The following is a 16,502-nucleotide window of genomic DNA, read 5'->3' on the forward strand; positions in this document are numbered from 1 at the left end:
ATTAACATTTTAAAAAACTATATATATAAACATTCGATTTACTAGACTGATAAACAGTTTGTAGATTTACCAATGTAAAATTTAAAATGTGTTATATGATTCATTTGAAATACTGCAATCCTATTGGACAAAAAATAATTTCAAACACTAATACATGCTTATAATTAAAATGCTATGGGTTTTGTAGTGTGTATAGGCAAAACACTTCTTCTTTTCTTTTTTTTTTAAACAATGTAAAATTGTTCCAAAGATTTTTTAAATCCTCACATAAATAACAATAAATTAATTTTTTGACTGGACCATTCCTAACCAGTAAAGCTGGGCAAATTCATTGTTCAAATTTCTATAATATTTAAGATGAATATAAATTATAATACATGGCAAGTACTTATACATTATAGATTATAGGTCAATTGTCTTATTATCCTGAACCTAATAAAATTATGTAACGGATTTTAAACAGCTTTGAATTTGCTAATTGTCCATTATCATTTTAAGGGCTTAGGGATTTCAATATCAAAATACAAAAAATTAAGGTACCAACAGTATAGAATTTGATCAGGAATATAATTTTTTTTTCATAGAAAGTCATATATTGTATGTGCCCAAAAAAGTTGAGCCAGTCGAGAAATTCATTGTATTCACAATTTCTGGGAATTTCAATATTGAATTTTAAGTTGTCTGCATTTTTGTCAGTTTAAGAACGGCCTATTTTTGTCCTCAAGTTTATGCAAAAAAATTACTGTGTGAGTATGGTCACGTAATTCAAATAGAAAATTACTGAAGGGTTCAAAATCTAGATATTTATCTTTTTTATGATACATATCATAAATAGTTTAGTTATAATAATGTAACACTAGATGCGTATCTTACATGTTGAAATGAAACAAAAGAATATAGGTCATTAACTATATACTATATAACTATATACTGTGAAACTTGTGTACAAAGACCACCCAAGGGAAATACAAATCATTGTCTTTATATACAAGTAGTATTTTTTTTTTAGATTTAACTTTATTCCATTTTATCAAAGGGTTACTACTATTATTTAAAGTGACCTTTACTTACAGGTTTACATTTTGTACCTTTATTCACATGTGGTCTTTCAAGCAGGTTTCACTGTATTTATGGAAAAGAACAAAAATAGAGATATACATGTATATATGAATCTTAATCTTACATAAAAATAGAACAAACATCAGACTACTAAAATAATGTGGCAAAGATCCAACTAATTACTATTATATTGCTCATGAAATTTTTATTCTACACCATATTATATTAGACTCTGAACACAATCAGCATTTAGAACGTTAGTTGTTGTGTATGAACTTCAAGTAGTGTTTGAACCCTCACCTAAAACTAAATATTTTAAATGGACTTGTCCATCTTTCAATTTGGACAAAACCATTCTTCATTTTTAGGGAATATGCATGAAAAAAAATAAAGCAGTACAAATTTTTTAGTCAGTAGTTCAATTATTAACAAAAAAAAGATCTTGAACTTTGCAACAAATAAACCAGATATAAAATGAATTGTTAACAATGTAATCATTTATTATCACTGTTTCATTTTTATGCATGTTTACATTTCGTTACTTTAGTGCAATAACTGGTTAACTCCTATTAAATTTTGAAGGACTTTACCCATTACTGCACTAAGGTGACAATTTGTACTTGAGTGATAACATATATTTTCATAAATGAACAAATATTAAATTTACCAGTAACCTTATTCGTTAGGAATGTGCCCCCACAAACAAAGTTCAGGTGGGTAAACATAATTACATGTATTATTATAGTTATAAATATTGGTCACCTTGTACGCTGGTTTGTTGGTCGGTCCACTGCATGGTTTCTGGACGATACAATGAATCTAGAATTTGGAATAAGTTATTGTAATGAAACTTGGTACATTATAGCAAGCTAAATATATTAAGACCTAAGTTGTGATTGCTTTTCCACCCTCGCCCCCACCCAGGGTCAAGGTCATGGACATTGTTACTAGATATAGAAAAATAGTTCCTTGGACTCATTGAGCTTGGTAATTATTTCATTGACAACCTTATTATCCCCCGCCGAAAAGGCGGCGGGGGATATAGAAATAGTCTGAGCCGTCCGTCTGTCCTTCCGTCCGACATTTTTGTCCGGAGCATATCTCAAAAAGTATTAATTTTGAGGTATCAACTTGAAACTTCATAGGTGGATAGACCTCATTGAGGAGGAGTGCAGTGCACAAGAATGATAACTCTATTCTGCATAATTTTTTAGTTATTGCCCTTTGTTATTTTTCAAAATTAATTTTTGTCCAGAGCATAACTCAAAAAGCCTTTGAGATATCAACATGAAACTTCATAGGTGCATAGATCTCACTAAGGAGGTGTGCAGTGCACAAGAAGGATAACTCTACCTTTCATAATTTTTGAGTTATTGGCCTTTGTTATTTTTCATACTTAATTTTTCACCTGAGTGGAGCATAGCTCAAAAGTGTTTGAGATATCAACATGAAATGTCATAGGTGGAAAGATCTTATTGAGGAGGAATGCTGTGCGTAAGACTGATAACTCTTTGCTATATAATTTTGAGTTATTGCCCTTTGTTCTTTTTCATACTATTTTGTCCGGAGCTTATCTCAAAAAGTATTTGAGGTATCAACTTGAAACTTCATAGGTAGATGGGTAGATGGATCTCATTGAGGAGGAGTGCAGTGCACAAGAATGATAACTCTACCCTGCATAATTTTTTAGTTATTGCCCTTTGTTATTTTCAACCATCAGTATTCATTTAGGTTTCAAATCTGTAATCACTGCAGCCATTAGTTTTCATTACCAAAAGACCTCATAAAATTGAATTATTCTGCTCTACTACATATACATTCTTCCAATGAGCAAACCCATTCGGCGGGGGATGGCCATGTTGACATGGCTATTGTTTCAAGTTATTTTAAGACCCTGGTCAAGATTGCTTTTTGACCCCCTAGGGTCATGGTCACTGTAAGTTGTAACAAAAAAATAAACAAATCGTTTTCGTACAATAACTAAAGTTAGGAATGAGATATTGCAAAGGTCTTTTTAATATTGTAATAATGATTGATAGATAGGCAAAACATCATGAAATGTAGGTTGGTTCGGACCACTTATTTTTAAAAAAGTAAAGGTGGCTGGTTGGGGTATCAGAATTACTTTAGCGGTAGCTCTTGAGTAAGTAATTAGAATTAAATTGAGCAAGAGTGGCAAAAAAAGAAATTCTTATAATAGACAAAAATGAACAAAATTCCTTAACTATAACTGTAGCAAGGACACCCTGTGAGTGGACATGCCTCTACATATAGATACACCCTTGAAAAGTCTAAGCGTAAACTCACAGATGAACAGCGGAAGTTTTATGAAGAAAATGGCTTCTTAGTGATAAAGAATCTAGTTGACAAGTCAGACCTTGAAAAATACAGGTAAGATAACACCTTTGATGATCTCACACTGTAGATGAAACAAAATATAATTGTAAGTTTAATTTTCATATACAGAACAACATTTTTTAAGTGTTACACATAGATGGTGGCCCTAAATTTATCTCAATATACTTTGTTAGGCTGATATGAGATATGTTCCACTATTCATTATTACATAAGTTCATTTTTTCCAATAACAGCTCTTTTCAAACTGATTAGGTAGCATTCACTTATGATTTGTTATTCTATTCAGTCATTATTTGTTATTTGATGATTGCTTATATTGTCGTTTGAAAAATATATATTTTAACATGCTTCTATTGTAGTTTGAAAAATATATATTTTAACATGCTTATAATGTAGTTTGAAAAATATATATTTTAATATGGTCATTATGAAAGCTTGAAGATTATTTGAACTACAGTGGTCAGTCCACTTTTCTCTGGAGGCCTCTTCATTTCCGTAAACTCTTGAGACCTTTTCACTCTTAAGTCCTTTTTAGTCCCCTACCGGTTTAACCGGAGGGGACTTTAGGTTTACCCTCCGTCCGTCTGTCTGTCCGTCTGTCTGTCTGTCTGTCAGTCTGTCAGTCCGTCAGTCCGTCCGTCCACAAAACTGGATCCCGCGATAACGCAAAAAGTACTGAAAATATTTTTATGAAACTTGATATATGGATAGATGGCAGTATGGAGATTATGCACGTCTTTTTTTTTTCTTCCTATGTTGAAAATTCTGGTTGCTATGGCAACAAATAGTCTGAAAATATGGCAAATTTAACACATAAACTGGATCCAGTGATAACTCAAAAAGTACTGAAAATATTTTTATGAAACTTGAAATATGGGTAGATGGCAGTCTGGAGATTATGCACATCTTTTTCTTTTCTTCCTATGTTGAAAATTCTGGTTGCTATGGCAACAAATAGCCTGAATTTCAAGATTTCTGATTTAAATTTTTCAGCTTTTTCACTATATGTTCTTTATTTCTTAAGGTGTTTACTTCAAAATTTAAATATAAGTTTCTGGTCATCAACCACATCATATGTGACAAGGTTTATAACTCTAGCACAAAAAATATCAGTATTACCTCCCTTGAATTTAGATTTTTTAGGGGAAAAAATGTTGTCTTTTTTAAATAACTTCTTTATTTCCTAATGTATCTACTTCAAACTTCATATATATGTTTCTTATTATCACTCGACATTTTTGAGAAGGTTAAATACTCTAGCAAGACTATTTCCAGAATTATGTCCCCCTTGAACTTAGATTTTTTTCGAGAAACTGGTATTTTCACTCCAACTTCTTCATTCCTTATAGGATTTACTTTAAAATCCCACATCGTAATAATATGACAAGGTTGTATAAACATAATTTCCTTACTAAGCATGGAAACTTAACACATTACTGTGATATAGACAAACTTATTTATTATGTTTTGTGGTTGATATTTTCCAATACAGACTTCATCCTCAAATTCATTATAAATGGCAATACACAGGAGTGTATGACAATTAAAGAGTTTTTTGAGGGACCGGTAGGGGACTACTGTATTGCCCGCAATACTATCAAATGCTTGTTACTATTGAAACCTCTTCACTCTTATTCCATTTCAATTTTGAGTCCTCTTCACTCTTGTGTCCTCTTCATCAATGATTTCTCTACACTTTTGAGACCTCTTCACTCTGGAGACCTGGCACCTCGCTGTTGAGACCTCTTCTTTCACTCCGGTGACCATTGCTCTTTTAATTCCTCTTCACTCTTGAGACAGAGGCCTCTTCACTCTTGATTACTCTTCACTCTCGAGTCTTCTTTACTCTGGAATCCTCTTCCTCAAGAACTAAATAGTACTGGTGTCATGAAATTATATAAAAAACATGGTGGCAGACTATGTAGGGTTTGAACCCACAATCCCGTAGTTGAGCCACTGAGACACCTTAGCCAGTATACATAGACCATCGCTACCCTATATAATAAAAGTTGATACATGTATGTTAATGAAACAAATAGTGTAAACTTAGTGTAAACTTATATAACAATCCATTCCTTTTTACAAAAAATGTAGGCAGAGGTTTGAACAGATCTGTCGTCAGGAAGTTAAAGTACCTGGAATGACAATCATGAGGGATGTCTCCATTGTTAAATCTGAGTTTGTACCTGATCAGAAAGCTGTGACGAAGATTCAGACCTGGCATACAGACGATGTGCTCTGGGAGTACTGCTGTCATCCAAAGGTTTAGAATAAATGAGCTGCCCCATGACAAAACCAACATAATGGGTTTGCGACCAGCATGGATCCAGACAAGCCTGTGCATCCGCGCAGTCTGATCAGGATCCATGCTGTTTGCTGACAAACTGTATAACAAGTAGAGAAACTGATAGCAAACAGCATGGATCCTGATCAGACTGCGCGGGTGCGCAGGCTGGTCTGGATCCATTCTTGATCGCAACCCATTATGTTGGTTTTGTTGTGAAGCAGCTCAAATATGATTTACAATATTTCTTGTTTATATTTATAAGTATCTACTAGTATATTGTGAGAATATGAAGAAAAAAAATACTGGAATAATATGACAGAAAAACAACAAAAAGTGCTTATTTCTTCCTATTTGTTTTTAGCTCGACTTTTTTTTTTTTTGAAAGAAAAGTAGAGGTATTGCCATAGTCGCGGCGGCGTTGCCATTGTCGTTGCCGTCCACAAACTTGTACCTGGATCATAACTTTTTTATTTCTTGGTGTATTGTCTTCATACTTGGCCACAACAACTCTTGGGACAAGACCTTTCAGTAGACCACACTAACCTTGACCTTCATCCATAAATGACCTTGACCTTCAAGGTAAAAGTCCAAATTTTGCTTGTTCATGCTGTTATTGGCTGTATCTTTGTTATTTTTGAATGGATTGTCTTCAAACTTGAACATAATAATCTTCAAGGATATCCCTTGAAAATAAGCAGACAGACCTTGACTTTCACTCATAAATGACCTTGACTTTGATGGTCAAATTATTGAAATTTTCATTTTTTTTGGCTATTATTGGCTTTAACTTTGTTATTTTTGAATGAATTGTCTTCAAACTTGAACATAATAATGTTCAAGGATAACCCTTAAAAATAACCAGACAGACCTTGACCATCACTCATTTACATGACATTTACTTTGAAGTTCAAATTATTGAAATTTTCATTGATTTGGCTGTAACTTTGCTTTTATTGAAGGGATCAACTTCATATTATAACAGAACATACTTAAGGACAAGACCTTGTTGTTTATCAAACACTTGGGCTTTTTAATGACCTTGACCTTGAAGGTTAAATTACTGAATTTTCTCAGATTTGTGCATTAAATGACCATATATATTTATTGGTGTGTGTGTGTGTGTGTGTATATATACATATATGTTACATCATCATCAACAACAACAACAACACGTGTCACAACCACCTGTCACCACCACCATGTGACACCACCACGCGACTTCACCACGTGACTCCACCACGTGACACACACATAACTCCACCACATGACTCCAACACATGACTCCACTACGTGACTCCACCACGTGAGTCCACCACGTAAATCCACCACCTGACTCCACCACGTGACTCCACCACTTGACTCCACCACATGACTCCACCACGTGACACCACCACATGACGCCACCACATGACACCATGTGTCAACCTTATGACACCACCACATGTATCTATTTATAGAATTTTTCTGTTAGTGTTTCTATTTAAAATATATAGACAAAACTAATGTGACAAGACAGACGGATTAATTTTATAAAAAGGAAATGTTAAGATTTTGTTCAAACATTTCTTTGTTTGCTTTTAGAGAAAGTAAAAAGTCGAGCGTTGCCCCCGCCCGGCGGTGGCTATTGTTCTTGCTAAATATGGCAGTGTCTATTCCCTTTTCTTAATTGATATTTTTTATACCTTTTCTATACAGTCACAAGACTAAATAATAAATTGTCAAAAAATCGTAAGTAATTGATGCCGATTAATTTCCTATTCAAGGTTTCACTTTTGTACAATGTTATATTAATAAATAATTGATATTTATACAATTCAATTGTCACAGTATATAATTTTCATTAATAGGGCTGAAAATGTGTAAGTGTCCTGGAAGCTGTGTTTGTAAAGCTGCAAAAAAGCCTATGTTCTGAGGGTCCTGGGATGGGACCTGTGACACAATGTCTATATCTAAGCTGATTTTTATTTTTTAAATCTTATTGAACTATTGTAATCAACATCATCAGCTTCTTAAAATGGTGCATATAGATTATGTGTTCCCTGAAAATAACAAACTACATGGTATACATATACTTTGTATATACATGTCATTTGTATATATATGTATAAATTATTAATAAGTTATTTATTAAATTTTATTAAAGATGTATCATGCTCATCCTTGAGGAAAATAAACTCAGAAAATTATTGAAATCCATGAAATTCTAAGTGAATATATGTAACTTTAATACAAGCATTAATAAACTATGTATGGGAAGCTACGTTCCCTAATACAGGTCAAGTAAAGTTGATCTATTCTTTAAAAAACTGTGTTTTTTCTTTTAAATGACACTATATTCATATGGTGACCACCTTTAGTGCGTAGATTTGTAAACATTGCATATATACTTTCTGTGAATTGAAAACTTGTTTATATTATATTTACAAAGAAACTGTGTAGAAATAATCAATATTTCCTTATATCAAATTTGAGCATAGTATATCTTTAAATTTTGACCTGTTACATTGTTAAAAACAAGTATACAAATACGTGTTTATATGAATGTATACTAGATGTTTCAATTTTATCATAGTTTACAATGATAAATATATTTTGCAGATAGTAGATTATGTTGAATGTTTCCTGGGTGAAGATGTTCTTGCCATGCACACCATGTTAATCAACAAGCCCCCAGACCCGGGCAAACTTTCATCCCGGCACCCCATGCACCAAGACCTGTATTACTTCAGTTTCCGACCAGTAGACAGGATAGTGTGTGCATGGACAGCCATGGAGAAAATCAATCGAGATAATGGCTGCCTTGTTGTCCTGCCAGGAACTCACAAAGGGGAGCTACTCCAACATGATTACCCAGAATGGGAGGTAAGCATGGTCTAACTATTCAGAATTTATCAAATTTACAGCTGAAATAGCATTAAAAATGCAGTTTATAACCCCAAGGTTAAGTGGTTAGAGATAATTGTAAATGCTTTAACACGAACAATAGTTTTAACTCTGCATAGCAGCTTACTTAGTATGTAACTTACCGTTTTGATTTGATTTTAATTTTACCATTACAGTTTTTTGATGTATGACATCAGTTGGCATGTTGAAATCCTTAATGTCATGTATGCTGCTCTAATGATACATGTATCTATGAAATAAATGTATTAGTGAAGTTGATAAAATGCTTTTAAAGATGACTTTCATACCTCTTTCTTCAGAGTAATTAATAATTAACAATGATTACTTTTTGTCTATATATAAAGTAAGTACTTCAAAAGATTTATTCATGTCCGTGCATGTGCTTGAAATAATACACAGAGAGGCACCTAAGATCATCCTCCACTTGTAAAACTAGTCATCATAGCCTGTGAAGGAAAGATCTGAAAATTTGCACACATACGTTTGGTCTAGACCTGCATCAAATGGTCAAAAAAATATTTCCAGTCCCATCATGTCAGAAACCTAAATGGAGTGAGTCCCTTTAAAAAGCAAAATCCAGATTTTGTTTTGACAAAAAGTTGGTCTGATTTCATAAAATATCAAATTTTGTTCAGTAATTGTAATATGATAACTAGGGCGGTGTAAACAAGATGTACCATGGAGTACGGGACTACAATCCGAACATGCCAAGAGTTCATCTTGAGATGGAGGCAGGGGATACAGTGTTCTTTCATCCTCTTTTGATACATGGTTCTGGTGCTAACAGGACAAAAGGATTCAGAAAGGTAGGTCTAATACTTATGCTGTGTTGATTTGCATAAAAAATCAGTAAAATGTAATACAGTGAAACCTCTGTACTGCGACCCCTCTATAGAGCAGTACCCTATTAACGACATCAGAACTGAATCTTCGTGGACGAAGATTTCGTTAATGAATTTGACCTCTCAAGAACAACATCGGGCAGCAACAAATAAAATCTTTGCCTCCAAATTGGTGTTTCTTTGCAGAGGTTGTAATGAACAATTTTCTGTTGTATGTTATCAGTAAAATTTAACACTATACTGACGAAATGATAATGCTGAAATAATTTTTTAACCTAGGTCAGTGGGTTCAAATGTCACCAGTGCTAAAAACAAGATTTTTACATTTTTGCTTATAGAACCTTTAGTATTGACAAATGTCTTTAATAATTAATAGGAAAATACTTTTTGTTTTACATGATTGTATAAAAGGCATGGCTGAGTGGTTAATGGGTCAGATAAGTAATCTAATGATCGCTAGCCACATGGGTTCAAATCCCCTCAGGGGCAAATCGTTTCCTTGAGCTAGAAACTTTACATTCATTACTTAGCACTGGTTGGTTCCAGGAACGGATTTAAAAGCGTGTCTATTAGCTTATAGCTTCCTCCACAATCAAACTAAGATAAAATACATTAAGTATATATAAAAGGTCAAGACTCTGTCAAATCATAGAATTGTGATTACAATTTTTCTGTTTCAATGCCTTGAAAGCTTGTGAAGAGAAATTATGGAAATTAGGAGAATAATTTAATCTTTTTGCTATCTTTATTTCAGGCAATATCTTGTCATTATTGTACAGGACATTGCAATTTTGTAAATCTGAAAGGAACTCTTCAGCAGACAATTGAAGACGAGGTGCTAGAATTGGCGGAGAAAAGAACTGGAATTCCAAAAGATCAAATCAGATATGAGGTACATCTTTTATCATTATGTGTCCTAGAGATTTGTCCCCTGTCTTTGATACCTATTTTTTAAGTAATAAGTGTGTCATAGTTAACAGAAAAGATAACTATTTAAACGGCATCCTAATAACCATGGAGAACGTTTAAACTACCGTACTAATAAAATTCTTATATTTTCAACATTAACTTTGTTTGTTTATGACAAAATATGACATTGTGGTCATATTTTATAGTATTCGAATTGATTAAAATACATATCAGTTTATGGATTAACTTTTTTCGGTCGGGCCGTACCGTTCGCGATCAGATTATATGTAATTGTTAAAAATACATTAATGAGTACAATTAAAATACAAACAAAATGTCATATCTGGTTATAGATATTAAGGTAAGGTTTAGAATCAATTTAAAGCTTTCTGGGCTCTGTCTTCTACCAATCTCGGTTACTAACTTAACAATACTAACCTTGGTTACTGGTTATAAAATTTTCTAACAGGTTTTTAGCTAAAAACCAATCATACACGTTTAAACAAAGATTAATGTGACGCACCTATTTAGTAATATGTCCTGATGGAAGGAATTACAAGAAAATAGTTCTATTTTCAAGGGAGTTAAAAGTTGAAGGTCTGGCTTATTTTAAGACAATATTCCTATATGGATGAAAGTAGTGAATACAGTTTCTATTATACGCCCGTTTGAAAAACGGGACGTATTATGGGAACGGCCCGGGCGGGCCGTCTGGCGGGCGGGCGTTCGGCGTCCAATTTTGTCCGGAGCATATCTCCTACATGTATGGAGGGATTTTAATGAAACTTCATAGAAATGTTCACCACTATGAGGAGCAGTGTCGCGCACATGAACCAGGTCTCTAGGTCAAAGGTCAAGGTCACACTTAGAGCTCATTGAAAAATGCTTGTCCGGAGCAAAACTTCCACATGTATAGAGGGATTTCAATATTACTTGGCACAAATGTTCACCATTGTGAGGCGGAGTGTCGCGCGCAAGATTCAGGTCCTTGCGGCCAAGGTCAAGGTCACACATAGAGGTCAAAGTTCAGATAAAAATATGAAGATGTGTATATGGACCATTTAGTCATCATTTATTGAGGGATTGTAACACAAATGGTCATTATCAAGACTATGGCTGTGATACATATAATTTAGGTCAATATATACAAGGTCAAGGTCACTAAAGATGATGAAATATCCAGATTTTGTCCGGAGCATATCTCCTACATGTATGGAGGGATTTTAATGAAACTTCATAGAAATGTTCACCACTATGAGGAGCAGTGTCGCGCACATGAACCAGGTCTCTAGGTCAAAGGTCAAGGTCACACTTAGAGCTCATTGAAAAATGCTTGTCCGGAGTAAAACTTCCACATGTATAGAGGGATTTCAATATTACTTGACATAAATGTTCACCATTGTGAGGCGGAGTGTCGCGCGCAAGATTCAGGTCCTTTCGGTCAAGGTCAAGGTCACACATAGAGGTCAAAGTTCAGATAAAAATATGGTGATGTGTATATGGACCATTTAGTCATCATTTATTGAGGGATTGTAACACAAATGATCATTATCAAGACTATGGTTGTGATACATATAATTTAGGTCAATATATACAAGGTCAAGGTCACTAAAGATGATGAAATAACCAGATTTTGTCCGGAGCATATCTCCTACACGCATGGAGGGATTTTAATGAAATTTCATAGAAATGTTCACCATTATGAGAAGCCATGTCACGCACATGAACTAGGTCTCTAGGTCAAAGGTCAAGGTCACACTTAGAGCTCATTGAAAAATGCTTGTCCGGAACAAAACTTCCACATGCATAGAGGGATTTCAATATAACTTGGCACAAATGTACACCATTGTGAGGCGGAGTGTCGCGCACAAAATTCAGGTCCCTGCAGCCAAGGTCAAGGCCACACATAGAGGTCAAAGTTTAGATAAAAATATGAAGATGTGTATAGGGACAATTTAATCATCATTTATTGAGGGATTGTAACACAAATGGTCATTATCATGACTACGGCTATGACACATGTACTTTAGGTCAATATATGCAAGGTCAAGGTCACTAAAGATGGTGAAATATCCAGATTTTGTCTGGAGCATATCTCCTACATGTATGGAAGAATTTTTATAATACTTTATGGAAATGTTCACCACCATGATATGTATTGCTCCATGCATGATCCAGGTCAAAGGTCAAGGTCACACTTAGAGCTCATTGAAAAACGCTTGTCCGGAGCAAAACTTCTACATTCATAGGGGGATTTCAATATAACTTGGCACAAATGTTCACCATTGTGAGGCTGAGTGTTGCACGCAAAATTCAGATCCCTGCGACCAAAGTCAAGGTTACACATAGAGGTCAAAGTTCAGATAAAAATTTGAAGATGTGTATAGGGACCATTTAGTCATCATTTATTGATGGATTGTAGCACAAATGGTAACTATCATGACTACAGGTGTGACACATTTAATTTAGGTTAATATTTGCAAGGTCAAGGTCACTGGAGATGATTAAATATCCAGATGTTGTCCGGAGCATATTTTCTACATGCATGGAGGAATTTTAATGTTACTTTATAGAATTGTTCACCACCATGAGATGAGTGCCCTGCACATGAACCAAGTCTCTAGGTCAAAGGTGAAGGTCACAGTTAGAGCTCATAGCAAAACGCTTGTCTGGAGCAAAACTTCTACATGCATAGAGAGATTTCAATATAATTTGGCACAAATGTTCATCATTGTGAGGCTGAGTGCCGTGCATTATTCAGGTCCCTGCGACCAAGGTCAAGGTCACACATCCTGTGCATATCTTCCCTACTGATTTGTTTTAAGGTTCATTTAACAACACAGTGCCAAGGATAAAAACTTGCTTGCTAGATAACACTTATCCATAATGCCCCCATCTCAATCTAAAGCTTTCGTAAACGGGCGTATTTTGTGACTATGGCACCCTTGTTTTAACCTATGTTAGGCCACTTTTTTTTTTATATTTTGGTTTACTGATTTTTTCCAAAAAAAGGTAGGGTCGGAGGAGTGAAAAAAAAAAAAAAAAAAAGGAAAAGAAAAAAGTTTTCATATCTTCATGTCTGGAAGGTGAGAGACTTTGTAAGTATCCCTTCTCTTATGATTAGTCCATCCCGATTCTGATAAATGTGATGCATGTAGTACTTACTAGAGAAATTAAATGACCAACTGTCTAAATTCCACAGTGCTTATAAATACACAAAAAAATCGTTCACATGTGTGAAAACAAAATAGCATCCACAAATTGATAAAATATCATGTTGCTATTATTTAATCTACACACGAGATGACCTCGCCGACCCTTCAAAAGGGTCGGTAAATCTTTGATGTTCACACACATGTAGTCCCAGTTGTTTAATCCGAATCATCAAAGGTGCCGAAACTCAACTGACTTGCACTCATTTATTTATATAACAGAAGTTTAAAAACCTGTCAAGAAAAGATTACACATGTTAAATTATTGCCCAAGTTGAAAAATATTTCTATCGGAAAATTAGCGGATCAATTCCTGACATGTATATTATTAATCGTAAGTGCATTATTAAAATTTTTTCTTTGACAAGTCTAATAAGTAATAAGTTGGACTTCTATAAATCTCCCATAGAACATTTAGATCTAAATTTAATTAGCAACATATTTCGAGTACTTTTTTTTTCGGGCAGATTTTTTTTTTCATTTTCAAAAAAAAAGGATGCGGCGGGTCAGTAAACCGAAATATCAAAAAATAATGGCCTTATGCTAAATATAATAAATGGACTTGTCCAGATTGAAAGATGGACAAGTCCATTTATCTTTTTTGGGGGGAAATTTAAAAAGGAAAACCTATTGACTGAAGATTTTATTCTGCACTGGACACGTGGATAAATTCAGTAGCTGCCATTTCTAAACAAGAAAGTTGAAATTTGTAGATATTTTTTTGATGGAAGAGATGGTATAGTGGTTAAGGTGTCTGCCACTCAGACTAGGAATTGTCGGTTCAAGCCTTACCCAAGGCACAACCATGCTAAGAATTTACATTGTAAGGAAAAGGTGGTGGCATAGTGGTTAAAGGAATCTACCTCTCAAGCCTGGAGTCATGGGTTCAGGTCCTACCTATGACACAACCATGATTCCTCATATGACATCAATACTTGCTAGTTCCAGGAAATAGACTAAAGTATTTCAAGATTTTTTTACACAAATAAACAAAAATAAGAATGTTTTTATATTATTCAAATACCAAGAAATATAAGTTTAATTTATGTCATGTATTTTCAGGACATCTGGAAGTTCCGATCCAGAGTTGTGAAAGGCAAAGCATCATTCCACGACGACTAAACAAGTCTGCAACTGTAACCTTGACATTTGAGTTGGACATTGGATACCAATTTTTGAAATAGACTGTGATTATTTTGATTTCCAATCAACAGGATTGATAACATATAAAAGATGACATTGTGTAAACCATTCTGTGATTTTTTTATACCTCAGTATTATAGCTAGTCTTGGTGTTAATGGAGAAAATATGTTTAATACTGTCATTAGAAAGTCAGAAATTAAGTAAACTTTTTAACATTTTAATCAAGTAATACTAGTACTGTAAATTCATTTGATTTTGCGGTCACAAAATTTTGTGGTTTTGTAAAAAAATTTTTAGTGGGTTCTTAAATCTGTGAATTGTCTGTTTTAGAAAAAAATGCAAATAATGTAATAAGAATAATCGTACAGTAGACAAAAATATTTTGTTGTATATTAAATTTGTGGATTGACCTATAGGCAAAAATTAGATGAATAACTGCATGATGCATAATCATGATTTACAATTAGTCAGAAAAAAAGGAAATACTATGTGTTCACCTGTATCAGTGTGTATTATTAATGTTAATTTGTTGTGTATATGATCAATCAGACAATTATCAAATAAAGGTATACAGTCTCAAAGAAAACAATCATTTATTAGTTCAAAATTTACAGTATTTATTTTATCTTTAGATTTTATCGTAGTTTACTGAAAGATGGGGGTTCTACTCTGGCCTTGTGTTCACGATCAGGATCAAATTTAAAAACTCAAATATTCTCCATTGTTTATCCTCAAAGATTAATATTTAATATTAACTTATAAATTGGACTTAAAAAAGCATGTTTATGAAATTTTTAGAATAAATTAATTGTTACTTTTGCAAAATACAGGCAATTTACAGTTGATCAATATATTGATCTCGATCTTTATTTTGATCCGAATAGTTTTGTATTTGTTTGTATTTGTTGATTTTATCCCAAAAAAGGTTTGTTAGATCAATCAATTTTAGAGTTATAAAACAATGAAAGTAAAGTCAAATGATCCTGATCCTGGTCATTTCTTAGTGAACACGGGGCCTGGTGCTAGCTTGTATGCATGAAAAAATGCACAAAGAGATATTTAACATCTTTCAATAAATTTTCATTCATACATAAACATTGTATTACCAGGTCTTTAATTTGTTAAAGTTTGTTTATTATTCTATTTGTTTTATAATGCTATATTTTTTTAAACCAGACTAAATAGTTATTGCTTTTATTGGTGGTTTTATTCATTATAGAAATGTAAAAACAGATACGTCTCATTTCAAACCTGAACGAGAAATTTTATATTACTGTTAGTGTTCTTGTTGATTATAAAGATTATAAAAAATTATTCATAGAATTTTGTTTGTTATTATGCTTTCTCTCTACAGGGAGCCCGGAGGTATACATTTATACAGGCTGTTTTGTCTGTCCTTCCATCACAAAATGTTGTCCATACTCCCATTATTTTTCTCAGCTACTCTGGTATGATTATATCCTAACTTCACTGGAAGCTTGGATGTTAGGAGGCTCTGTGTTAGCAGCATGTTCCAGTTCAGTGATATTCAAAAAAAGTACTGCCCATTAAATTTTGTTTCTAAGCTGTCATGTCTGGACTTTTTCTCAGCATCTACTGTATTTAAGTGACATTTAGTGGAAGCTTCACAACCAACAGTTACTGTTGAACAGAAGCGGTGCATAGTGGCGATATGTTCTGGTCCACTTCATTCAATACTTTTCCTTACCAGTGGCATAACTTGGTTGTAATTTATGTGAAAGTCTGACTTCAAGAGCGATTTTTGGAGCTATATGCCCCCAATATAA

At 33.7% G+C, this 16,502-nt stretch overlaps 1 protein-coding gene across 1 annotated transcript; it reads left to right on the top strand.

Annotated features, from left to right (window-relative positions):
- Positions 1–3,295: 3,295 nt before the first annotated feature.
- Positions 3,296–16,038, top strand: LOC132754947 (phytanoyl-CoA dioxygenase, peroxisomal-like; the record flags this gene model as incomplete). Its single annotated transcript, XM_060745700.1, is given in 6 exon segments — positions 3,296–3,450; positions 5,512–5,680; positions 8,303–8,566; positions 9,265–9,414; positions 10,205–10,342; positions 14,634–16,038. Coding segments are annotated over 6 exon segments (936 nt in total), but the record flags the coding sequence as incomplete, so codon positions are not given.
- Between the last annotated feature and the right edge of the window lie 464 nt (positions 16,039–16,502).

This window comes from Ruditapes philippinarum, unplaced genomic scaffold (genome assembly GCF_026571515.1).
Source record: "Ruditapes philippinarum isolate M1 unplaced genomic scaffold, ASM2657151v2 ctg4315_1_1_1_1, whole genome shotgun sequence".
NCBI lineage: Eukaryota > Metazoa > Mollusca > Bivalvia > Venerida > Veneridae > Ruditapes > Ruditapes philippinarum.